The 26,471-nt window shown below is 35.5% G+C and overlaps 4 protein-coding genes across 5 annotated transcripts; 3 read left to right on the forward strand and 1 right to left on the reverse strand.

Annotated features, from left to right (window-relative positions):
• Positions 1 to 3,277: 3,277 nt before the first annotated feature.
• LOC125216229 (aspartic proteinase 36-like) lies at positions 3,278 to 8,034 on the forward strand. The gene is made up of 10 exons (XM_048117887.2): positions 3,278 to 3,740; positions 4,064 to 4,193; positions 4,292 to 4,539; positions 4,631 to 4,858; positions 6,082 to 6,244; positions 6,361 to 6,434; positions 6,524 to 6,620; positions 6,757 to 6,823; positions 7,362 to 7,433; positions 7,659 to 8,034. The coding sequence occupies exons 1-10, from the start codon at positions 3,520 to 3,522 to the stop codon at positions 7,835 to 7,837; spliced, it is 1,479 nt and encodes a 492-aa protein (XP_047973844.1). The 5' UTR covers positions 3,278 to 3,519; the 3' UTR covers positions 7,838 to 8,034.
• A 3,120-nt stretch (positions 8,035 to 11,154) lies between these two features.
• Positions 11,155 to 12,530, forward strand: LOC125216230 (agmatine coumaroyltransferase-2-like). The gene has a single exon (XM_048117888.2). The coding sequence runs from the start codon at positions 11,155 to 11,157 to the stop codon at positions 12,457 to 12,459; it is 1,305 nt and encodes a 434-aa protein (XP_047973845.1). The 3' UTR covers positions 12,460 to 12,530.
• A 4,702-nt stretch (positions 12,531 to 17,232) lies between these two features.
• On the forward strand, positions 17,233 to 21,049 carry LOC125211528 (uncharacterized). Of its 2 annotated transcripts, none has more exons than XM_048111362.2 (4): positions 17,233 to 17,657; positions 18,259 to 19,227; positions 19,866 to 19,913; positions 20,061 to 21,049. In XM_048111362.2, the coding sequence occupies exons 1-4, from the start codon at positions 17,442 to 17,444 to the stop codon at positions 20,451 to 20,453; spliced, it is 1,626 nt and encodes a 541-aa protein (XP_047967319.1). In that variant the 5' UTR covers positions 17,233 to 17,441; the 3' UTR covers positions 20,454 to 21,049. The 2 variants fall into 2 exon arrangements, with proteins under 2 accessions (XP_047967319.1, XP_047967321.1); XM_048111364.2 differs by having other exon boundaries at positions 17,522 to 17,657; positions 18,269 to 19,227.
• Positions 21,050 to 21,156: 107 nt separating this feature from the next.
• On the reverse strand, positions 21,157 to 26,416 carry LOC125211529 (magnesium transporter MRS2-11, chloroplastic-like). Its single transcript, XM_048111365.2, has 13 exons — positions 25,920 to 26,416; positions 25,551 to 25,623; positions 25,324 to 25,394; positions 24,861 to 24,946; positions 24,666 to 24,756; positions 23,797 to 23,865; positions 23,309 to 23,389; positions 23,056 to 23,218; positions 22,900 to 22,945; positions 22,333 to 22,413; positions 22,150 to 22,232; positions 21,793 to 21,836; positions 21,157 to 21,685 (listed from the first exon to the last, which is right to left on the reverse strand). The coding sequence occupies exons 1-13, from the start codon at positions 26,277 to 26,279 to the stop codon at positions 21,590 to 21,592; spliced, it is 1,344 nt and encodes a 447-aa protein (XP_047967322.1). The 5' UTR covers positions 26,280 to 26,416; the 3' UTR covers positions 21,157 to 21,589.
• Positions 26,417 to 26,471: the final 55 nt, after the last annotated feature.

A 26,471-nucleotide genomic window follows, 5' to 3' on the forward strand; every position in this document is an offset into this window, starting at 1 on the left:
ACAATATTGGAATTTTGAGAGAAATAGAACTATCCAAAAACTGCAATTCGAAATATTTTGGAATAGCAATGCATAGAAATGAGCGACTTAAGGGGAAGGGGTTATTATTTATTACATTAGAGGAAGGGCATAACCTTTTGAGATGAGACAAAAAGTAAAAAAAAATATAAAGTGAATAGCATTTTGATGTGGCGAGGCCACGCAAACAAGATAACAAGATTCAATCAAAAAAAGATTCAATTCATTCACTTTTATATGCTTTTCCTTCCATATCGAATTGGATTCATCGGTTATGCAGATGAGAATTCACAAATTTCTTGCCCCACACAAAAGAAAAGAGAGATGAAGGAAAAAAACCCGTAAATATTTGTACATCTAAATTAGAATAATATAGTAAAAGAATGCAGTAAGTATAGATTAATATCTAGACTTCCAACTTTTATTGTTACATATCATTTCATATTTTAGTTCGACATTACTTAATGTGACATAAATTAAGGCTATGGGCAAAAAGTAGGAAGTGAATGTTGCACAAATACGGAGTGACTTTTTTTTAAATTGGGGACATGAATAAACTGAAATTCAACAGAAAGAGAGAGATTTCGAGATTATACAGACATAAGACTATATTCGAGTAGAACTTAACATAATAGGTGGTACTCGCATGGTCATAGGAAAGAAATGAAATTGGTTGAAACTTTGAAATGAAATACTAACTAGAAGTCTATAATATTATAGCGCATTAATAATCAACTTCTCCTTAAGGCCTTTCTCAATTATTGTTTAGAACTTTTGCCTATATGATTTCACATAGTTATAGTATCTATTAAATATTAGTAGTATCTATTTTTATCTCTAGAGGAGAACCCATTCAAACATCATGTCAAGAATTCAAAATATGCAACTAAAATCTAATTAATTAATCACATATCTACTATTGATTAATTAGTTTGAGGACCTATGTGGATTACTACTAGTGTAGAAACGACCTTAGATAGGTTTATTCTCTTTGCTATAGTGAATTATCCACCTTCATTTAAACAGTTTTAGTAGGGGAGATGAGCACTGGCCACCTACTTTGGTAGACAAATATTTTTTTCAAAATTAAGGTCTGATTTGTTGTTGATGACTCTATTGATTGTTAGTCCATCAATACATAATTAATACGATTAGTGATTTTCATCATCTCCTTAATCTAGGGTTACATAACACGGTTAGTGAGTCTAGTCATTTACTTAATCTTAGGTCCTATTATGTATCATCGCCTCAATAATCTATTCTTATTAATCGAATTATTTAATTTATGTCTTTCTAATTTTATACTCAATTTTAACTGTAATCTCTTATCACTTCATCAAATGAAAAATGGAGTATATAATATGAGTACTTCTCTTCTCTCGTTTAACAAGGAAATCAAGCATAAATACATCTTATGTACAATGTGGTTAATTCAGTAGTTATATTTTGTATTAAGAAATTTAATTTGATATTAATTTCAATTTTCAGGTAGTAGTATATGGTTTAAATCTTCAAAATAATTCAAACGGTTGTGATTTAAAGAAATAAAATAAATTTTGAGTTGCAGTTGAAGATTCGCATCTGACTAATAATTGTATGATTAATTTTCGAATCAGATAACTGTAATTTGAAGAATTGTAGTGCTAACAAGTAACAACAAATGAATAAAAAAGAAAAGGCATTGAAATAAGGAAGTTGAAATAATTGAGGTAGGAAAAGTGCAGAGTCAGATAGCAAGAAATAAAGTTGAAATAATGGATTGAATCTGTATAAAGAGTGGTATCAAAAGTTTTGCTTTAGTATCTCAAAATGGATGCGAGAAAAAGGTCATTAGCACAATTTATTTGAATGCTTTTGTTTATGGGACAGCCACCAAATTAACTGAAATTATGTTCAAGATTCTAGCTTTGAAGAAAGTTCATTTAATAAGTGTTCACACACACAGTTGCAACTGTGCATACTTTTGCATGCTATATAAAAGAGGAAATATCTATTTCCTCTTCCTGATATTGTTTTGAGATCATATGGACCATGAAAACTTCACAAGTATATAGGAGTTTCATAAACTTTAATCAGGCAAATCTCTAATTTAAATCCTAATCTTAATCTATGTCACAATTTCAATCAACTTCACCTAAATTGTGATTTTTCGGCCAATCAACAGTTCGACATCGTTACTTATAGCCGGACAATCTTTTCCGTTGCCTTTCCTTCATCCGTCGTCTCACCACTCACCGGAAAAACAGCTGCCACCCAATTGCCGGAAGTTGGCCGCCCTTTATCATGCTAACCATTTTTTGTTTTGTCCTATTTAAAATAAGTAAATTTGGCATTTAGTAGCACGGAAAAAGAAACACGCACGAAAGATTAGTTTTATTGGTCCTACTTCATAAAATTTGCTTTTTAAGGAATATTATACCACAAAGGAAAATCTAAGAACCCAGTAATACTATAAATTATGAGCTCATAAAAATAATATTCACAGAATCCCCTCATAAAAATACTATTCACAGAAGCATGAACCACGGTGTTTGCTCTAGTACAATACATAAAATAGGTTTGTTTGTTGCAGATTCAATAAATCGAAATAGATAAATACTTAGTTATTTTTTTTAGAAATGGAAGTCTCTGATATCATGCCAATTTGTAAGCTTTATATCGTTCAGAATTTTTTATACCTACTAAAAAAATTAGGCCACATATTTTTGTCACAAAACCTTCATGGACACACTATCACCCTCAACAAGAATGACAATTACCCTTCGGATGTGACCCATTGTTAAAAATAAAATTTATGGTAAAAATCATGAGTGCATTATATTGTTTTCATTGAAAAAAATGAATTTGTGCACATTTTCGACAAAAATTGTGACTATCATTACCTGAAAATCGAATGTGAATAAGGACACCTTTTCAATTTATTTTAAAAAGAGCTAACTTATTCATTTGGAAATTGGATCGAAACAATTAGACCCAAGTTGTTTGTATGACCGAAGTTGCATTGATGTGATTCAATCATCTTTTCTTTTTCTCAAATTTTTTATTTAATCCGATTCAGTACTAATTTATATTTTTAAGAAACTGATCCACTTTCCTTTTGGCGTCAAATAATGGCATCAATAAAAAAAATGCTACTACTACAAATGTAAATAGTCTTTGCGGGAAAGAATTTCAAAGAGTTGAATATTTAAAAAAAAATACGGTAATATTAAATTATAAATAACATTTATGTAAAAGCATTCACAAAGTCATATTTTTCATTTTTGAGTGTGCTGCAACCGGCTTGCCGACGTTTAAATCCCAACCAACGTAATCCAAAATTTCAAAATCAAATTTCAGTTATCGGCTGTTGTCTCTCGCGCAATCTCCCTCTCTCACATAAATATCGTGATATACACATGCGGATAAATGTCGTGAGTGAAACCAATCTTCCAACATACAACAGCCGTGTAGATTGGAAGTGAAGCCGAGTAGCACTTCACAAACCCTTTTACTTTACCCATGAATTTTCCACTCGCGGTGGCGGCGTTCCTCGCGGTGTCGCTTGCAGTGGCTGCTGGCGTGACGTTGACTCTAGAGAGGGCGAATCACGACGGGGTCGAGCTGAGTCGACTCAGACAAATCGACCGCGCCAGGCACGGCAGAATCCTGCAGCAACGCCCCGCCGCCGCCGGCGTCGTTGATTTTCCAGTTGAAGGCACCTATGATCCGTATCTTGTAGGGTATATATTTATATTCTCTGGATTGCTGATTTCATGTGCACATATATCTGTTTTTCAATTTGAGCGAAGTTGAAGATTGGTTTTTTGAGCAATTCCGTCGTCGGAGATGGCTGATTTGGGTTGCAATTGTGATGTTTTGGAAGCTTGATGTGTTACTAAATTGATTGGTGTGACCTGTTTAATCTTTGATTTCTAGGCGGCTTGATTTGTTGGTAAATGTAATTAAAGTCAGACGAAGTTATTGAATGCGACAGATTCAAGGATTTTTTGATTTTGTAGTTCCTTCTCGATGTTTGATTTTGGTGTTGAATCTTGTTTTGTAGGCTGTATTTTACAAGAGTTAAATTGGGAAATCCTCCGAAAGAATTTTATGTACAGATAGATACAGGAAGTGATGTGCTCTGGGTCGGTTGCACTCCCTGCAACGGTTGCCCTACTTCCAGTGGACTCCAGGTAGGGTTGTGTGTGTGTTTAGATTCTTATTTGCGTTGTCTTGAGATTAGATAGTCCTGAGGATGTGAGTGTGATCAAATTCTTTTGACTTTTAACAGATACAGCTCGAGTTTTTCGATCCATCGAGCTCATCGACTGCAAGTCTCATTTCGTGCTCAGACCGAAGGTGTGCAGTAGGGGAGCAGTCCGGTGACTCACTTTGTTCAAGTAAGAGTCAATGTGGATACACCTTCCAATATGGTGATGGTAGTGGGACCTCGGGATATTATCTATCAGACTACATATATCTCGATACTGTAGTTGGGAACTCAGTGACTACTAACACTTCAGCATCTGTTGTTTTTGGGTGAGTTCTGATTAATGTTCTCTAAACATGGACTTTTGTTGTTTTCTTGTTTGATTGACGTGGAGGCGTGCTTTGTCTGTTTATGTCACAGCTGTAGCACATCACAGACGGGAGATCTTACCAAGCCAGATAGAGCAGTTGATGGTATATTTGGTTTTGGACAGCAGGGTTTGTCTGTGATTTCACAACTTTCTTCACAAGGTATTACACCCAATGCGTTTTCTCACTGCCTGAATGGAGGAAACGGTGGAGGTGGTATTTTGGTGCTTGGCCAGATTGTGGAGCCAAATTTAGTTTACACGCCGCTCGTACCATCACAGTATGTATCCCTTCTTCTCAACAATTTTCAAGCTAGTATGCTCTTTCTCATCCTGTTGGGTATGGAAAAGACAACCCAGACATTTCAATATATCTTTTCTAAACTGTTCAATTTCCGCTATGAATATAGTTAGATTGTTGAGCTTCAGTTACAGGCATTCAAGTAGGCTTTCTCTCACTACGTCATCCAAACACTGAGCTTTGTAAATTATGCATTGCAGATTAATGTGCCACCTTAGTATGAATGGACATCATACTCAAGAATTGCATCTCATTGTCTAACCAAGTTTAAAATGAACAGTGTTTTTTCTGTTTTGGAATCATCACACTCTAGTTTTATATTCAACATCTCAAAATTGTAACCATGTTGTCTTTCGATAGAAAATATTAGCTAAATTTTATTGGTAAGAGTTTGTCAAGGTTCCGTGATGCAAGCCAAAATTGGCAAAGAGAAAAAATGAGATATGTTTATACGAGAGTACTTGTTTTATCTGTTAAATGTGGTCTAGTGGTAACTCTGTCATGATGTGTTTGAAACTGATATGTTCTGTTTCAAGTTTTCTGGTATCTCTTTATGCTTTTTCCTAAACCCATATATGTTGCCAGACTGCAAGGTAAGAGCTCTAAAGAGAGACTGCCTGTAAAATAGCCTTTATTTGTACTTTATAGTTGTTTCTGTAACCATTTTTGATTAGCAGGAGGGTTAAAGTATATCACTCTAACATGCAGATGAACTTCCACCTTAACCAAGCTTATTCCTTAAATCTGTCAATTAGGCATAATTGGGGTGAACTGAGTTAGGATGTCGCTAGTTTCATCTATTTAACTATTTGCAGGAAAATTATCATTACATATTGAAGTTCTATGAAGGAAGCCAATATAGTGTGCAGGTCGGTTCTTATTAACTTACCGGGGAAGTTCCTCTCATGTGTGGAATTACACTTGCCATTATTATGACATTATGGTGTAAACGATTGAAGTTTGTGCTTTCAGTTGTTTTGTTGTAGGTCTTCTCTTGTGCTTTGAAGTGCTATAGATGGATTATGATGATAGTCCAATGTATTTATATTTTCATAAGGACATATTAAGGGTGTTTCATCAGTCGGCATGCATATACGTGCTACTGTTTGGTTTCATGTGTACTAGATAATCCAACCACTGAGTTGTGCTTTCTCGATGACCTCATACTGGTTTGATAGATTCTTTCTGCTTCCAATTTTTCAGGCCACATTACAACGTAAATCTACAAAGCATCTCTGTGAATGGACAGACACTAGCCATTGATGCATCAGTATTTTCAACATCAAACAATGGAGGAACAATTATTGATTCAGGAACAACATTGGCATACCTTGCAGAAGAGGCTTATGATCCTTTTGTCAGTGCCGTAAGTACCTGGAGATAATATATCACTTTCTTTCAATAAATGCTCAGCGGGTATCCATCATTTAGTCTACTATTGTTATTCAAATTTGCAACTCAGAGCCCAAAACTCGCCTGCAGATTATGCAAACTGTTTCATCAAATGTACGCCCTGTTTCTTCCAAGGGGAACCAGTGCTATCTAGCCACCTCCAGGTATTTATCCTCCAGTGCACTCTTTTTATAGTATGTTCCAATATATTTCATCATAACACATCTCATTTTTCCCAATTATTTCTCTCCAGTGTCTCTGAAGTTTTCCCTCAAGTTAGTTTAAACTTTGCTAATGGTGCTTCAATGATTCTGAGGCCTGAGGATTACCTTCTGCAGCAAAACTCAATTGTAAGTCTAAGCTAAGTAAACTTCTAGAATCAACTAGCTCAGTTAATACTTGATGCATCAGTATGTAAAGAAATGAGCATGCTGTTAAACGACATGGTTTTGCTTATTATCGATAATTTTTGAAATTCTAATGTAGGGCGGTGCTGCTGTATGGTGCATTGGCTTCCAGAAAATTCAGAGTAAAGGAATAACAATTCTAGGAGGTATGAAGCATAGCTTTACTGCTTTCAACATTAAGCTCATTGTTCTCACAACTCTATGAAAATAAATTACTAACCTTTTTGATGTTATACGACTTGAGGGGAACTGCTGTTTTCTGATAATAGCCCCTTAGTCTGATGGTCAATTGCTTTCTCACATAAAATAAAGTGCATGTAATTAGCCAACTTAATGTGATAGGTGGCCTCTAGACTAACCCTTTTAAATTATCTATCATTTCCCTTTATAACATTTTTGTCATGTATCACACAAAGAGTACATCAGTTAGGAACCAAATGAAAATAACCTCATTGTTCAAGATGGATGCAAATTTTGGACAAAATCAGAAGTTCAGGTTTCAAGTACAAATAAGTTCAGTTAGAAAACTATAGCGTCAAAAAAAAGGTCTAGGTAATGAAGTCCAATAAAATGGCCATACTTCAATTGCAAAGCTTTATCCCCTTTTTCCATTTCTAATGTTGTCAAGACTGTTCAAATATGTAGACTCTTAAAACTTAAAAAAAAATTCGATCACTTGTGCAGACCTTGTCTTGAAAGATAAAATCGTTGTGTACGATTTGGCTGGCCAACGAATCGGATGGGCAAACTATGACTGTAAGTTTGGTTACCACCCTCATATATAACACTATAATTCTGCATTCTGCCTTTTGTTCATCATGCTCTCGTTTACCTGATTTCTACCCAATCCTGTATTAACTCGATATCTTAATATCCTTGCTACCTCAACTTTGGGGAGTTAACATAAGGGATAATTTCGCAAATCTACCCTATGATTCTTCCTCTCGCTCTCCTTCATCTCATACGAATCCATGTGTGTAGGCTCGTCGTCTGTGAACGTCTCCACAAGCAACACGGGCCCGACCGAGTTTGTCAATGCCGGACAATTTGACAACAATAGCTCACCACATTACAAGCCTTGCAGTCTGTTGTTAAGCATGGCTATAGGATTCTTATTGCACAGTATATTCATTGGTGTTCTGTTGCCATCATTTTTATGATGTATCAATACATATTTTTGAATACATATTTCTTATGTCATATCAGATTACTATATTATAGGCATTGGTAGAAGCTAGGTTATACTACTTGGCAATTTTCGTGCACTGTTTCAGTTTCTTACTTCATTAGTACAGAAAATACTCTTAACATTGTTGTACAGAACAAAATCCATTCATGAATACATCTCTTTTATACAGGTGCATTTGTTATTTCTGTAATGTATAATTTTGATGCTTCACTAATCAATCAGTTTATTGGCTAATAGCCTAATCTAATGCTTATGGTGTTTTTCATTCTCTTTTATTTTTGTTTGGTAATTATCAAGGGACTATTCCCTACACTCATTTGTAGGCACCTTGATCGATGGGACAGCTGGTCCAAGGATTTAAGACAGCTCCATACCCAAAGACAGTGATCGATCCCTTGACCATTTGATTAAGGATGGACGAGTCTCATACCACTCGACCACATATGCAATAAATATAAGGGAACAATAGAATGCATAAGATTCAGGAAAAATTACAATAAATTAATTTAGTGCAATTACTTTTGAGAATTTTTTTTAAAAACTCTTTTCAATAAAGTGAATAAAAGAATCAAAATAGAAGGTGAACATTATATACAACCAGAGGAAAGGGAACACGACTAGGGCTGGACAAAAATATCGAAATACCACAGTTATCGTACCGAAAAAATATCAAAAATACCAGTTTTTTGATATACTATAATTTTCGGTATGGTATGATACTGTACCGAATTCGGTACAGTAACGGTATCAATTTTCCTATAACGCGGTATACCGTGATATATCAAATATTTGGTATATAACGTAGAATCGGTATACCGCGGTGCATACCGAAAAATTGGTACATGTTGAAATATTATATATATTACATTATATTTAATATATTTATATAATATAAAATTGAACTAAAAAGAAAAAATCTCCAAAAATCCTACGTTAAATATTTGTATATAAAAGTGATTTTTTTTTGCATAACGGTACTATGGTATTACCGTACCGTACTTCGGTATACCGCAATAACGGTAAGGTAACAATATAAAAAATTAACGATACCGACAATGCAGTATACCGAAACTTCGGTATGGTATTGGTATGATATTTTGTCATACCGTAGTTTTCGGTAAGGTATGCGGTATGGCGTTATCGGTACGGTATATCGTACCGACCAACCCCTACATAACACTGCCTGCTCTACATATATAATTTGAAAATTGAATATAATAATCCATATTGTGTTAATTATTTCCTAGATAATAGCATGTAATTAAACCCAGCTTCCATTCATAATTTAAGGTCCAATTATCTGAATTGTCCATTCATGGCATCCCATTAACTCACCCATATGAAGTCAAATATTATTTTAATTTTGTAGGATACACAATACTCTCTTCACTGAAAGTCGTCGGTGTTTATATGTTTGTTTATAAATTATGTGTCGGTACTTTGCAACATATTCATCGAACATTTCCATGTTATTTTAGTTTCTTATTTCCACCCAATTTTTATATATATGTAGCCTTGATATTTTGTCTAAGCATATATTATTAATCCTTCATTTAAAGGACTGTTTCCTAAAAGAGAGTATACTATATGGAGTATTACTCATCAAAATAAAGTAACTCAAGGAATAATTTGACTACTTAAATTCTTATTGTGAATATTATGAAGAGCACTAAGAATTTAAATGTCTGACTAAATGTGGGTTCACCCTCTTTGTCAAAAAGAGTTGAATCTATTGACTATATATATACATTTACTTAACTTTTACTAGTGAGGTAACTGGTCAAAGAGGAAGGATAATATAGAAACTTTCCAATTGTAACAATGTTGCTATTTTAATTAGTAAAGTAACCTCTTTGATTGGGAATGTTGTTTGAAATGTAATACTAATATATAGTACTACCTAATACGCTCTGAAATATTGCTAGTTTTCCCAATTGGATAGTTGTTCGAACTACTAATTAAAATATGTAGTAACAATCATATACTACTGTGTAGGGGCATGTTAGGGTGCCACCACCCCTTAAAATAACACCATACCATCATTCTTAGCCAATCATTTGTATACGTGGACGAATAATAAGCTGTCACGTGGCAAAAAAAAAAAAACTGAAAAAGACGGTCAGCAATTTGCTGGTCTTTATACAACAATATTTATTGTCCAGCAATATCCGATACACTATACAACAATCTATAGATTGCTTTGTAGTGTTTTTAATATTGTTGTGTAACGTTTATAATATTGCTGTATAAGTGGTGTCACAGTATCATTTTATTGTCATTTTAACACAAACTCTACTATATATCCATATATCTTTATCAAATAAAGACGCCTCATACACTTCCAATACCTAAATCAATCTAACTTCAAGTTCTATATTCTGTTATACTAGTATATTACAAGAGCAAATGTCGATTTTCTAGTGGTCTATTTAATATATGGTTATGGCATGCGTACATTTTAATGTTGAAAATTTAATTTCACAGTGAAGCAACATAATTTTAATAGTATGTGATAACAACTCATTTTCTTCTATTTCGTTTTATTAAGTGACTCATCTACAAAAAGATAAGTTGGTCATCTACATATTATTATTGTTATATTAAAATAATTATGATTAATACAGTGGGAGTAGTCTTAGTTGCATTCTCTAGCTTATTATTTGCCGGATTTGATGATATTACTTGAATGGTGAGTTTTTTTTCTTAATCTTTTTTATTATTTATATTTGACACTATAATTCAAATTTTGTTGATCCGTATATGCGAATTATTACAGAGTAGTCAATAAACTAGTGTAATAATAATAAAAAAGACTAATTCATCATTCATATCAAGATTCCTACACTATATTTAATCACTTACCATCTTCTTCCACCTTATCTAATGATCTCATTCCAGTAGACCTCAATTCTGGCCTTCATTCACGTAATAAAATATTTCCATTATTTGCTCATAGGTCAAAACATTAATAATATAAAAATCCCTAAGTTTCTACCAAACTAATTGAAACAGATGCACACAAAGAACAAGACATGGGATGACTTTTGCAAAACGTTGGCTGTCTAAATTAGGATAATTTTCAAGAGGGTCAGACCTTCAATCTTCCATGCCTAAAATCATAACAAATTAATATAATTGATTATTGGTATTTTAGTTACAACATAGAGTTTCATGATTAAAGAATGCAAAGTGCATATATCTCTAGTATATAAACCCCCTAATACATCATCCATAAAGCTCAAACCAAATTACAACATCATTGCCTAATAATAAATTCCCAAGGCAACCATGAAAATCAAAATAGGAAGTTCAAAGCTTATTAAGCCTTTGTATGTAGGCAACCCTCCTCCAACGACAGACTATATCCCTTTATCCGTTTTCGATAAGGTGACCTACGATCAACATGTAGCTGTCGTTTACGCATATCGCCCTCCAACCCCGCCCAATGCAACCATCGAGCAAGGCCTAAGGAAGGCGTTGGGCGCGTATCGTGGGTGGGCCGGGAGGCTAAGCAAAGATAGCAATGGCGATCCCATCATTCTTTTGAATGACGAGGGTGTTAGGTTTGTGGAGGCATCGGTTGATCGCGATCTAGATCAATCCGTCACTTTTTGCCCTTCCGCGTCTCTGCTAAGCATGCACCCTAGTTTGGAGGGCGTGGTAGAGCTCGTTCAAGTTCAGCTCACGAGATTCTCGTGTGGCTCGATGGTGGTGGGCTTCACCGCCCACCATCTCGTGGCGGATGGTCATGCCACAAGCAACTTTTTGGTAGCATGGGGGTTAGCTTCGAAGGGACTTGAAATTACACCATTGCCATTTAATGATCGTACAATATTCTCCCCTCGAAGTCCCCCCAAAGTTGACTTTCAACATAGAGGGGTGGAATACTTATCTAAAAACTTCAAGAAAGTGTACCCTTTGATAGATCATAATGTGGAGGACATTGTGGCACACAAAGTTCATTTCACCTCGGAATTTCTCTCCAAGGTCAAAGCTAGGGCTTCTTCGATGAATGGATCGAAGAAGCCTTTTAGCACTTTCGAGAGCCTCTTGGCTCATCTATGGAGAGTTGTTACAAAGGCGCGCGGCTTGAATGGATCCGAGACCACCCAACTGAGGATCTCAGTGGACGGCCGGTCGCGACTAAACCCTAGGGTTCCAAATGAATATTTTGGGAATTTGGTGTTGTGGGCATTTGCAAAGGCCAAAGTAGACGACCTCTTAGACGCGCCTCTCCCCTACGCGGCCAAGATTTTGCACGAGGCGGTCACGAATGTGAACGACGACTACTTCAAATCGTTCATCGACTTTTCCAATCACGAGGTGAAGGCGGAAGATCTTGTTCCGAATGCAGACATCGAAGAAATGATATTGTGGCCTAATTTGGAAGTCAATAGTTGGTTAAGGTTCCCATTTTATGATCTTGATTTGGGAAGTGGAACGCCATACATTTTCTTGCCCTCCTTCTCGCCCATAGAGGGGATCATATTCCTTCTCCCCTCCTTCGCCGGCGATGGAAGTATCGACGTTTTCGTTCCTCTATTTCAAGAAAATTACAAGATTTTCAAAGAAATTTGTTATACCTTAGAATAGATTTAATATTGCACATTCATAATGGGTTTTATATCTTGGATAATGTATACCACTTGTAAGGTATAGCTTGATACCCTCTACTTGTAACTTTGTGTTAGGAATTGCAACAATTTCATTATGTTATGAAAAATACTTTGTGATTTTAGAAAAAAAGGCTATTTTCTAGCTACTATTAGAAGGTTGTGTCCTCCACGTAGGGAAGTAAGATCTGGTGCATGCAAAGTTGAAAACAGTTTCAACTTTCAAATAAAGAATAAGAAGATAGAAGAATATACTCGAACATGCTCTCAAGTTATTTGGCTAACTAATTAGTGTTACCTACCACTACTTATTTAAATAAGTATATTTGGTAAGATTCTTTGCTGGAGTATGTTAGGGAGATTCAATATATAGAACAGAAAAACGGATATCTGAAAGTCGTGATAATCACTTTCAGATCAAATCAATTTTGGTGGTTCTACTAAACTTATTTGATCAGATAAAATTCAGAGAAATCAGAAAATTCATATGTGTATTCGAGAGATCTGAACCAGAAGAATTGATCAGATTTTGAAGAAGACGAACCGGTGCAGCTGTTGACGAAACAGTGCATCCGTTGGGAATATTAACCGAAAATAACTGATTTTCAAAAGGTTTTCGAAATTGCAAATTAGTCCTTTGACTTTCAGAAATTATATTTTCGGATGAATTTCTAATACAGCAACTTCGTTGGACCCCGCTATCCGGGGGCGCTGCCCCCGGACCCCCATTCATCTGTTTAGGGGCTTCGCCTAACATCATAATGAATTCAAATAAGTGTGCACTCCGACCCTTGGACCCCGCTACCCGGGGGCGCTGCCCCCGGACCCCCGTTCATCTGTTTAGGGGCTTCGCCCCTAACATCATAATGAATTCAAATAAGTGTGCACTCCGCACCTCCATACTTAAATGATGTATCATTATAACAATAACCGATCAATCAAGTTAATCCAATTACACTAAAATATCCGAGAGAGTATCATATTTTGTATTGTACTTTACCGTTATTATAGCTCATTAAAATTGTACGAATGTCAAACGCAGTCTGAAATTTTTGTTAACCAAAAAGAAGTAAATATAAAAGGGCAAAAAGAAAAATAGTCTGAAACCTATACAAAAATAGTACTTAAAATATAATAAACTCTTTCACCATAATTCTCTGGTGTTATTAATTTTCACGAGATACTGCAAAATAGGTAAATAACATTATCATATACATTTTTTTTAGTTCACTCAATATATATTGTTTCTCTACAGGTTTGATACATCTCATGAATCTTTTAATAATATATATAGTTATTAAATTTAAATATGATTTGCAATATCTTTCCACTCACTTGAAAATAATAAAAAATAAATACAGCAAATTGACCAATCTCTGAGTTATTATATCTTACATTAGTGTTTGTTGTAAGCTACTAATTGATTTAATGTAGATGATTAATTTATGGTATCTCACGATTATTTTGCATGAATTTCTACGTCTTACATCTTTTGAACAAAATTACAAATTAATTAAGTTATAAATCACACTTACTTCTTGTTTTCCATCATTACATTATTTACATACCAAATTAAATTGATTGGCAATTCGGCAAACTTATAATATCTAGTTTATTTGAACGTGGTAGAGATCGATTTGGACTTTGCATTGATATCGTGACATGCATTTGACTATTTGAGCAAATTATGTTTGGTATGGTTTTGAATTGCTGGTCAGAAATATGCTGAAATAAAAGAAAATAAACTTGATTTTGTTATAGAAATAACTAGATATTATATAGTAATGGAAATGTTATGTAAGAGAATTCTCTGTAATTAGGAGTAATATATAAGAAGAGTGCCTATGTATATATATATGGCTGTGACATCATTTTGCACAAGTTCAGGAATTGAAAAGTGAATTGTTTTTAGTTGAGTCAAATCATCAAATCTTCTAAATCCTTTTTTACCCTCGACCATATTGAAATTATAATAATGCTTGTCAATATGATTCTCTTTTTTATAATGAGTGACACTATATTAATCCTTATAGTATGATTTTGGGAGATTTGTTATCAATATGATATTGAATATCTAGTGAATAAGTAGTTGATATAGTCAACCAATGGTTGATATCAAACCATACTACAAATATCAAAACCAGATACTTTGGGACAGAAACATGAGACAAAATAATTACTGAATGTGGTCAACTTTAGAAATTAAAATTTAATTTATCAGTAATTTTAATAATAATCTAAGTTTTATTTTAACTTTTTTTACCTGTATCAAAAATAATAATTTCTATTAAAAGTCTTACTTCTATCCATTGAGATTGTTTTAAATAATGAATTTCACCAATTATTTTTAATGACCCAAAATTAACGAGTTAGATATATGAATACAATTTCAAATAATGAATACTAGGAAAACACCACTTAAACTCTAATATGTTAATCAATAGCTATCGCTGCAAAACTCTTCTTTAAGAAAAAAATTGTTGAAAATTTCTAACAATAACTCATTGCATATTAATTCGTGGATACAAGATGAACAATGGTGTGCAAAAATGGAGAATTTAATGTATGTTTATTTTAGGTATAATTATATTTTCAACTTTTAACAAATGTATTGGCTTTTGTGAAAAAGATAATAGTTGGTGTACATAAACAAATAAAACGTTACCGTTCAAACATAATATTTGTAAAGAAAGGGAAATGAAATACTACTCCCTCCGTCCCGCTTTAGGAGTCCCGGTTGAACAATTTTGGGCGTCACGCTTTAGGAGTTCCGGTTGAGATAAATTAAAAAAAAATGCATACAAAGTGTTAAAAGTGGGTCCCAACATCCACTACAACTAATAAAAAATGTTAAAAGTTGGTCTCAATATCCACTACAACATTTATTTATTGGTCATTCAATTAAAAGTGTATCCCAACATTTACTACAATATTTATATATTACACACTCAAACACTTTTTTCTTAAAATATGTGTCCGACTCAACCGGGACTCTTAAAGCGGGACGGAGAGAGTATAAATTAATCTGTTCTCGTTCTCTAATGGCTTCTTAAATTTATTTGTTCTAGAATCACTTATAGTAATTATTATGGTATGCTAACTCTGCTGCCTGTCGGCCTTTGTTTATGGATTTTTCCTTCATTTCTTTCATTAATGCATATTTATTATCATTAACCACATAGGAAAATAAAATAATCAGTGTGATATTTACGATCGTATACTTTAAATGCAGAAACAATAAAAAAAAATGCGTTGAGAACATGGGGAGTACGGTTGAAGGCCTATTGGGCTGCGCTCCTATAATACATAGCAAACCATTAGGCCCGTTATGCATAAATAAACCAAAAGGGCTAACTAATTTGATGCACTAACATACTTTTGAAAATTTATAATAATCTCACAACCTTTTCATTTTGTCACCAAATTAACACCTGAAAATATTAGAAATTATAATTTATACTAACAAATTGAATTGAAATATGGGGACATTAATGCGATAATCGAAATATCGGGTATAAAATTGTGGGCAATTATTAACCTTATGAAAGGATATATGATTATGATACTGTCGAAGTCCCTGAAAATGAAAATAGGTGCATTTAAAGAAAAGTTGAATAACTCAAAATATTTAATATTCCTAAAGTCGCATGCGCAACAGAATAATTGAACTCGGTCCACAGCTTAATCGATTTGTTAAGGCTAAGCATATCATTTTTTTGTATTTAACCCAACCCATAAGGTAGGGCCTACTACTCATGCGACCACCCACCCACTACTTATTTACTTCTCAAAAATACTCCCTCTCACTTTTGGTTAGGGAGCAAACTTAAATTTGTGAAACAGTCCTTTCATTGAGATGTGTACAGATTAGCAAAGGAAATTTACGAAATAATCATTTGGTGAATAGCAATTACAGAAAAAAAATACTCTCTTTAAATGATAAGTACGATTTTCAATACTTGATGTAATATAGTTAAATTATTGTTTGTAAATAGTACTGACCTATATTATTAATAGTGTAATACGGTGAAATTAACTACAAGAACAAAAATGTATAAATTTTGGTAGGTGGGATCATGGGCTAAATTGACAAAAATAGGAGTTTGTGATATCATATGGTTTATTTTTACTTTGATTCAATCTTGTTTTGGAGAATGAACATTCGTTTTACATTCTTTAAGTAGATATCAAACTCATAAGTCGAAATAAATTGCTATGCTCTAAAGTCTAAAGTCATAGATTAACACATGATATGAAAAGTCAATTTAATCTTAAACTTACTGATTAGATTGAAATAAATCAGAAAACTACCGAATGGATCGATAAGTTATACTCCTATAAGCTAGCTTGACAAATCAAAATTCTATATAAAAAAAATATGCTAAATATATAATTCCATGTCATGTGATTGATTCAATTATACAATAATACAATAACTAAGAAAATACATTATAAAATAATTTTTACGTGAACTATATATCGCATTGATTCGATAGGTTAACCAAAAATCTGAAAGTTTAAGTTATGGTCGAAATTTTTTAATAAAAAGATCAACATTAATAATTTGATGGTCAAGATGTGAACACAAAAGAGTTGATCAGATTAACATTCCAAAAAATGATCACAATTACATGACTTTGGGCAGAAGGAAAGTACAAATTATTAATGACTGTTTTGTGAAAATTACTACTCCTATTAATATGATTGAAGATAATTATATAGTTGGAAGTTGGAACATGATAAAGAAATTATAAACTAAACAGAGCGAAAGAGAGAAATACACATTGAATTGCGTAAAAGAAAAAATAAACACGAACGATTCTATCCGTCTTCCTCACTCCAATATAAACCCTAATCAGAAGCGTTTCTCTCTCTGTACCTCGCTCTCAGACATAAGTCAGAGCTGCCATTTCTGGTTAATCGCATTGAAATCTGCAGCTTTCTATTGCTTTTGATTCGCGGATGGCGGAAGAGGCGGCGCGCGAGAGGAACGGCGGTGATCGGAGCGAGACGAGCGACTACACGTCGGAGGATGAGGGAACGGAGGACTACAGGCGCGGCGGATATCACGCCGTGCGGATCGGTGACACATTTAAGCATGGAAGATATGTCGTTCAGAGCAAGCTTGGCTGGGGCCATTTCTCCACCGTCTGGCTAGCTTGGGACATTCAGAAATCTGTAATTTTCTCCATTCAATTTTCACTTATAACTCCGATTTTGAACTTTAATTTAAGTCTGCGATATGCTAATTTGATTTCTTATTTTTTTGTTCTATAAATAAGTTTTGTTGTAAATTTGGTGATGATGTTTAATCAATTATTATGCTATCAGCTATCTAATGCGGAAATAACTTTTTTGTCTTGAGTTAATTATTCTTTTATTTTGGTTTCATTCCAGAAAATAAACGGAAAAAATTTCGGCTACGGCACATGAATTCTCATGATTGTTTGCCATATGCCTTTTGTCATTCTGTTATTGAAGGTGTAATTTATTGTTTCATTCACCCGATCTTTCTTTTGAACAATTTTTAATTTTTAAAAAAGCAAGCATTTTGATGTGTTAGAGGATGAGTTAGGTGGATGTTTGATTATATTTTGATTCGATTGGTATCACTGCTTTAATTCAGTGACATTATAGGAAAAGTTATTTGCTTAAGATATGAAGAATGCAAATCCAATTTTGAAAAAATTCTACCTTACCAAAAGCTCATACCTCTATTATATTTTTAGCGTTCGTAACTTGCAAGTTTATAATTTTTTACTCATGAATCTGGTGATAGATATATGTAGCTCTGAAGGTTCAAAAGAGCGCACAACACTACACTGAAGCAGCAATGGATGAGATCACTATTTTAAAAGAGATTGCTGAGGGAGATCCAGAGGATAAAAAATGTGTTGTGAAACTTTTGGATCACTTTAAGCATTCAGGGCCAAATGGTCAGCATGTGTGTATGGTCTTTGAATACTTGGGAGACAATCTTCTAACCTTAATTAAGTATTCAGCTTACCGAGGGCTTCCCCTTCACAAGGTTAAAGAAGTTTGTTTCCACATTTTAGTGGGACTGGATTATCTGCATCGTAAATTATCAATCATACACACAGATCTGAAACCAGAGAACATATTGCTTCTGTCCAGGATCGATCCATCTAAAGATCCTACTAAATCAGAGGCACCTCTCATCCTCCCTACCAGTAAGGGAAAGATTGCATTTGAATCTCAGACTTCAAAAGATGTTAAAGGGTCATGCAGTGACCTACCTAAAAACCAGAAAACGCAAATCAGGAGAAAGGCTAATCCAGCAGTGAGTAGATGTGCTGGGAATGAAGCTTCTGAGGAAGCTGAGCTAGATAATGAGGCAAGTGGGCCTGAAGATTCTCATGAAGCTGACAAATCCAATGGAGAGGGAAAATGTGATGCTTCAATTCTTGGAGCAGCAAACAATGATGAAAGTAGTGATGGGTATATTGGGACTAAGGATAACAAGAGGGGTAGCCGGTCTACAAGGCAGAAGCTCTTGGCTGAGGTTGATCTAAAGTGCAAATTGGTTGATTTTGGAAGTGCATGTTGGATACACAAACAATTCACCAGTGATATTCAGACAAGGCAGTACAGATGCCCGGAGGTTATTTTGGGATCTAAGTACTCAACATCAGCTGATATGTGGTCATTTGCTTGCATTTGCTTTGAGCTGGCCACCGGTGATGTCCTTTTTGACCCACATAGTGGTGAAAACTTTGATCGTGATGAGGTATGCTTTCATATTATTTTTATTTCCCTTTTTCCAGCAATAGCATGTCCCGTTGCTTGTAGGTTTCTGACTGGTGTCTCCTTGATCCTATTATGTTTCATACCATGATTACTTATGGGTTAACTTCTCTGAAACTGTCTGCATTGGTTCAGATTGATTTGTGATAACTATTTCATTTGTTCATTACCAGTTAGCATGGTTTGTTGGTTTTGCTCTCAATTGGACAAACTCTAATGTAAAGTTGCTTTCAACTCCTTGGTTTCTATATGGTTGTTCTCGATTTGAGTATGACTGGTGTAGGTCCATTAAGTTGCTTATTTTACAGGTTATATTTTTTTACGAGACTCGTTGCTTTCTGAACTAGTTTTGTTAGAGTCGTATCCTATGAATTATGAAAGTATACTATTCGTGAAGTTGCAGGAATGTAGCTTCTGTGTATATGTAAATTGGTGCCTTAATGAATATCTCCTGCTGTGATAAGATGGTGCTTACTTTTCTTCTTTTTCTCATGATCTTTGTCTTTTGTTGATGCTCCAAATCTCTGAAATCATTTCATGACCATTGACTTTCATAATCTTAATCTACATGTGTTGTTATTGGTGATGCTAATTGATTATATGTTGTTCCCTTTTTTGTAGGATCATTTGGCCCTGATGATGGAACTTCTTGGAATGATGCCACGCAAGGTGAGGAGAATTCTGGCTGTTGAGTTGCTTATCCCACCGGCTACTGACCTGAAACTAAAAACTGTTAAATCTATATGTTCAGTCAATTTTTAATCTTGGCCGTGTATTTACTCCAAATTCATGTTTTCTACATGACCTAAACAATAGGTTGCTTTGGGCGGACGTTACTCTCGAGACTTTTTTAATAGATTTGGAGATTTAAGACATATTAGAAGATTGAGAGTTTGGCCTCTCGTGAAGGTGCTTTCGGAGAAATATGAGTTCCGTGAACAAGATGCTAGTGAGATGGCTGATTTCCTTATCCAGATACTAGATTTTGTGCCTGAGAAAAGGCTGACAGCCGCCCAATGTCTTAATCATCCATGGATAAGTGGTGGCCCTCGTCAATTAGCCCCTTCGACCTCTCAACTCAAGGAACTAGAAAATGGTAGTTCCGATAAGAAGAGGGACAAGGATGAGAGGGAGGCAATGGAGGTAAGAGTGGGAAATATTGCTATTGATGGATCATCAGGGACTACCATAAAGAACAATCGATCATGATCTGGTATCGTATTCATTATTCAATCACTTACACGTTGATCTTGTATGAAGCTTGCTTGGGCAGCCATACTCTTGTGGCCTCTATAATTATGTGGACAGTGCTTCTCTTTCCAATTGTTGAGTTCAAGTGAGAAAAATAACGGGAAAGCAATTATAACACAGTACAAGTGTACAACACTTGATACACGGCCAGCCGGACAGAGCATGGGTTATTGCTTGTTGTCCGTGGTATGATAATTTAATTACTTCGATAACCAGGGCTGTCATATGGCTGGTCTTATCTGTACATTTTGCTGGTTTACTTTTGCTCTCTGGCTAACCTTCGTTGGTGTCTGCCTGTTCCTGAGTCTAAAACCGTGTATGGTGGTGGTTGTGTTGGTGTCTGCCTGTTCATGAGTCTAAAACCGTGCATCATGGTGGTGGTGGTGGTGTGTGTGTGCTTATATGCTGGGTTTGTCTATCCATAAACAGAGGACGTGGCAATATGTAGCTAGAGAAAATAATAGTACCTCTTGCCAGAAGAGTTGTAACCTGATTGACATTGTATCTTATTATTCATTGTAAGCAATTGAGCTCTCATAATTTCAGGCGATTAATCTCTTTTATGTGATTTGCAATCTGCTTGATTGGCCAACAAAATATAGCAACAGCACACCAACAGGTTTCTTAAAAGTCACTAAAAAGTAGAGAAGTAGATGAAGAGTTAAGAAACGTGTGGCTTAATATGGTGCAATTTAGATGACAATTGATCTTTTGTTTTTTCCTGCATCATCACTCATTCTTAGCTTCATACAAACATAATGTGCTCAATCAACACTAACATTATTTAGCTACGAGGTAAATAATCTGCCCTCGAACATGAATAAGCAATAGAGTGAGCTATTGACTGCGACCTTGCCTTCAAATAGCACTCGCACACCACCGCCACCTACACCAATGAATTAGTCAGAATCCTCTTGTTCACTAGTCACATGCTTCCTGTCGAGTTACCACCGGAGGATGCAACACAGCATTGCATAAGCATCTGAGGACTGTAGAGGCTCTTTGACAGTAATACCAATGTATGTGTCCCCAATCATATCAACCAAAACTGAGATTTGAAACTATAGTGTTGGAACGTGGGCCTTCTCTAATGTTTACAAAATCTTCTTTTGCCTGAGGTATGCATACATGAGAAAGAATCCCAGCAGAGCACCCACTAAAATTGCTGCTGTTGTTAGCCAAAAGGCGAACTGCAATACAAGTTTTCACCAGATGAAATAATATGATAAGCGAGCGGGGTATATGCCTGAGAAAGGATGATAGTAATGTAAAATGAGGGAGAACAAGTTGATCGTACCACACGTTCCTCGAGATAAGATCTCAAGTTCATGCCAAATATACCTGTCAGTTTTGGTGTGATGTTAGCTTGAATTTTTAGCAAATGCTGCAGCATGCAGAATTATCTCATGTTATCTTGAAACTGAATGCAGAGGCACACTTGTTCATTGATTTTACCAACATTTACATATCATGTGCTTATGTAACTAAACTTAATGAGGATTTCAAGGAGCATTCGAATTGATCATAAGCCTCCAGCGTTCGACACCATTTGGCAAACTAGGAGAAAACCAGTTCTGTCAAATTATTTATTAAATGCCCAGGAGTACAGTGCCAAGATGATGCATGACTAAAATAACTAGTTATCAGCCAATACCTGCAACTAGGGCACCAACTCCGACGCATAAGGCCCCAACCTGAAGGAGCAGTTCCACTCTGCTTACTTCAAGTCTCCGAGAGCTGATTTCATAAAATGATCAACATATACAATTACAGGAATCTTTGGTGATGGCATAGAAAAACAACAAAGAAAAAGAAGAAGCAATGGCAAATAACAAACCTCAGGTTAACAGCAATGGAATCTTCCATTTCCTTTGCTGAATCAAGAAGCCTCTCTGCTTGACCATGACAAGATTCACATCTGCCATTGCATGAAATAATCAGTCTGCTAACTACCAAAGTACAAAAGAACCACCTACTGTACCTCAACTTCTACAGAGATCCACTCATTAATTAACAAATCATAGAATCACAGAAACTTAGCATATCATCTCTAAGGTTTCTCAGCAGAATGAATGCAGTCAAGAGAAAGGGAAGTACTTGGGCAAAGAAGAGTCTCTTCTTTCCCCTAAAAGATTTAGCTATGACGACAACAAGGGAGTGTTTCCTTTCCTGAGCACAATAATGGGACATTCTTGAACAAATTTTTTCAAAGAGACCCCCCCTCCCTCGGCCCCTGGGTGGTCAACCAATTTATAGACATAAGGTGTAGTACTAAGAAAAGCTTCAAAGAAGTGCCAGTAGAGCCATCTATACTTCGGTATTTGCATTGTCTCCTCCTTTATCTATTTACCTTTCCATTATGAGAAGTCCCCTACACTTTCATAATAGGATGCCACGGGATTACCTTTGGAGATAATTTTCCAAAAGCATTTCAATCTCTTCTTCCTCTTCTGAGAAACACAAGGACCAATACTCAGACAGCTTCTTGTACAAACTGAAGTGATGTCTGTACTTATTGATGTAATTGATCTTTGCGTGAATCTAACTGTACAAGACTTACCCTCGGCTATCTCTTTCTCCAAGGGAACAGAGCATTCCATATCGTCAGTTTTTGACAGAGTGCAGTTTCTTCCCATAATACATATTCTCCGTATTTCATGGGTATCCTCAAGGATATCAAGCAACATTTGCTTCAAAGCCCCAGCCTTTGAGCCCAATTCTACCTTTAGTCACCAAAAAAAGTGTGTGAGTAGCTAGTTATGAGTTGATCAGTACATTTTAGCCAATACCAAGATAGCCAGAATAAATTATACTAGTGTTTGTTTGCTAATTCGAAGTTCCTCCAGTATGTTGGCAGTCAATCGATTAGGAAGAACCTCAAGCAAATTTTGGACCTGCAAGAAGAGTAATATTAAAGGAAATTACAGACAATCACATCATAGCTGTAAATAAAAGTGGGCTTGGAATATTCCTATATAAGTGCAAGATAAGTAGATTTTGCTTTCGTAAAACAATTCCAATAAATATCTATGTTTGAGCTGGCAGTAGAAAGCAGTGCTTTCTGGCTCCTTCTGTAATTCAACTATGAATCAGAACTGCTGTAGCACAAAACTAGTGGCACCAAGATCTTAATAAAGGTTTAGGTATTCGTTATCCAGGAAGTTGGTAACAGGAATCAGGCATCTTGTAAATTTGTTGGATGAAGAAGAAGAAAAAGAAGAAAAAGAACCACCTAAAAGGTTTCAGCACAGAAGGAGAAGAAATAATCCGAAAATATTCAGTTACTATTTCTCTTACTTACACGCGGTTCTAATTCCATTAATCTCTGTTCGAGGCGTTGTATTCGAGAATGTAGTGCCGCCTCAACTACCTGAAAGAATATCACAATGAAAACCTGTCAGGCTATTCAAAATATAAACTACCATTAAAGCACATTATTATGTAATGAAAGGATGACCCAGACCAAACTGCATGTAGGACTTGGTGCCTATAGATGTGCTAAAGAATCTTTATGGATTTTTACGTTCAAGCAAGATTTCAAGTTGTCAAATGTTGCTTCAGTGCCATGATTCAATTAAAGCCCCTCCAAGAGAGAAGACTATTGTCAGGTGAACAATTTCCTACCATGCATAAAAAAAAGCCAATAACCCCCTTAAACAGATGACTCTTCAAGGGGACCTGAGACTGTGGTAATATCTACAGTTGACTGTATTGAATCAACTCAAACCTCTGAACCATTGCACGTGAATATTCAATAAGGTTGGAAAACATCATGTGAAAAACTTGTGCATTCATCCTTTTAGAAAGCTTTGTTAGAAATGAAGGGCAGTGAGCAACGCTTGGTTAAACCAGTCAAAGAATACAACTAGCATTGGTCATAAAAGAAATTACCACTCATCCTTTCAACTTTTCTACATCATGGGATAAGTATCCAGAAGTTTTTTTTGTGTAAAGCAATAAGTCTATGTGCAGATTCAGATTGAGCTCGGTAGGAACTAGCCTAACTAAACTCCTAGTATAATGACAAATCAAATGGAGTTAATATTTATAGGACAGGCAATGGGGTTTAGAATGGCTCTGTATTCCACAGGACCAAGTACTCATGGAGAATTTTTATTTGCAAAGAGCAAAGTGCTCTGATTCAGAAAGGTAATTCATGAGGAAATCTACCTCAAGCACAAATGGCATTGAGGGCCCTCCATTCATGTTTTTCGGGTTTAGGCGGGGTAACAACGCATCAATAAATGCTTTTCCTGCTCTCCTGTAAGTTCCAAAAATAACAAATTGCTTAGCTGAGATTGTGTGCAAACCTATGCAGAATTGACAAGAAAAGTTCATAGAAGGTGTGTGTGGGGGGGAGAATACCGGTTATAATTGAATATGTAAACACATTCTTGCATTGCAATTGCTCGTAAAGATCCCAAGTTCAGCAAAATTGCATATTCCCGCACCTGATTGAATTAGAAATAAGGTTTACAGCCATTATGAACCAATTGGTTAAAGAATTCAAAAAAGGTTGAAAAGTACAGAAAATAAAACTATTTAGTAATCTGTTTCATTGATATTAACAAACAGAAATAAACAAACCTTTATATCAGTGAGACGGGCAGAAATAAACAATGCAAAATATGTAAATTCAAGTGCAGACAGACTGGTTTGATAACATATTCCTTCCTCCAAAATCTAATATACTACCAAATAATGGTTTCCATTTAAGCGCTCTTGCCTAGGCAAGAACACTGCACATAAATAAGTTGAATGCAAATCTGATTACAAGGTAATATGATTAATTACACAATGTGAACATTTGCAGGTCGTAGTTTCTTACCAATATCACAGGCATTGTATTGGTTAACCACAACGATGGATCAACGCTCCTAACATCTCGAGGTCGGAGACCTGAAAAAGATATTTCCACAGAAGAGAAACAGAGTTCATCAGAAAAGAGACTACAACTGGAAATTTTACTACTACTGGAGTACTAAATATTGAATAAACATGTCTCTTTTAGTTTATTGAGAAAACCAGGTTGCCATGAAAAAAACTTGTACTCACCACTTGATTTTAACAAGTGTCTCCTACTAATTTTCCGTTTGGATACGATCCCATTAGATTTCACTTCCACAACCTGTTGAGGATGAATGAGTGAGCATAGAGCAAAAAAACAAGTCCTTCCATTGAATCAAATTCAGGTTTGGTTTTCCACTACTATACTTAGTATTCGACAATAATTATTGAAGACAAGCTGCACAAAACTTCCTTCGTTTTTCTTCATTATCTACTTTTAGAAATTTCACGCTTCAAGTTCAATCAATTTTCTTCATCTTCACAAAATGTCGAAGTCTTATCTCACAATATTCATTATTTACCATATCAAAATCAACAACCGGAAACTCAGAAGACAAAGCAGATCTATTATTTGACCTCATACACTGGCTCTCGAATCCCAAGGGAAAGAGAATCCGAGGTCCTCTGCGAAATAGCAGCACCGTTGGGGAAATCCTGAACTATACCGACCTCCTCGTCAGATTCACCTGAACTTTCTATTTCCTCCGCCGATTCCGCGAAGCACTTGATCACAACTTCCTTAGCTCCGACGTGGCGCAGGGAATCCCAGCTCCTCCGCGGCTGCTGCTGCTGCCACAACAATAATTGGCGCGAAATTTTTTGCTTCGACTGCGACAGCGAAATTCCAGCCAAGATAAGGCGGAAGTGAGGGGAGTGTAGCGGCAATTGCAGGGGATTTCGAGAATGCGGCGAAGATAGAGGAGTCGGAGACGCCATTGCTGTAGAGAGACGAATACAAGGAAAATTGAGATTGCGACGCTACATCCGTGTATATAGCTATATTTCCGCGCAAAAATCCAATCGAAGTCTAGATTCACAAGAAGTCTGTAGCTGTGTGTATATTGGTGGAGAGAGAGATACTGTAAAGTGGTGGTTGGAAATGGTTTTGTTGTGGCTGTGGCGAAAAAG

The sequence above is a fragment of the Salvia hispanica genome, chromosome 3, assembly GCF_029641045.1.
Source record: "Salvia hispanica isolate PSC_SH4W2 chromosome 3, Shi_PSC_v1, whole genome shotgun sequence".
Classification (NCBI taxonomy): domain Eukaryota; kingdom Viridiplantae; phylum Streptophyta; class Magnoliopsida; order Lamiales; family Lamiaceae; genus Salvia; species Salvia hispanica.

Bases quoted from the DNA above. Each gene is read 5' to 3' on its own strand.
- LOC125211529 (XM_048111365.2), bottom strand. From the start codon at position 26,279: ATGGCGTCTCCGACTCCTCTATCTTCGCCGCATTCTCGAAATCCCCTG. The intron at 25,624-25,919 runs GTCAAATAATAG...CATCCTCAACAG, and splicing joins TTCGAGAGCCAGTGTATGAG to GTTGTGGAAGTGAAATCTAA. The intron at 21,837-22,149 runs GTATTGGCTGAT...CAAAACTGACAG, and splicing joins AGTTGGTGCCCTAGTTGCAG to GTATATTTGGCATGAACTTG.
- LOC125216230 (XM_048117888.2), top strand. From the start codon at position 11,155: ATGAAAATCAAAATAGGAAGTTCAAAGCTTATTAAGCCTTTGTATGTA.
- LOC125211528 (XM_048111362.2), top strand. From the start codon at position 17,442: ATGGCGGAAGAGGCGGCGCGCGAGAGGAACGGCGGTGATCGGAGCGAG. The intron at 17,658-18,258 runs GTAATTTTCTCC...ATCTGGTGATAG, and splicing joins CTTGGGACATTCAGAAATCT to ATATATGTAGCTCTGAAGGT. The intron at 19,914-20,060 runs GTGAGGAGAATT...CCTAAACAATAG, and splicing joins TTGGAATGATGCCACGCAAG to GTTGCTTTGGGCGGACGTTA.
- LOC125216229 (XM_048117887.2), top strand. From the start codon at position 3,520: ATGAATTTTCCACTCGCGGTGGCGGCGTTCCTCGCGGTGTCGCTTGCA. The intron at 3,741-4,063 runs GTATATATTTAT...CTTGTTTTGTAG, and splicing joins TATGATCCGTATCTTGTAGG to GCTGTATTTTACAAGAGTTA. The intron at 6,435-6,523 runs GTATTTATCCTC...ATTTCTCTCCAG, and splicing joins TGCTATCTAGCCACCTCCAG to TGTCTCTGAAGTTTTCCCTC.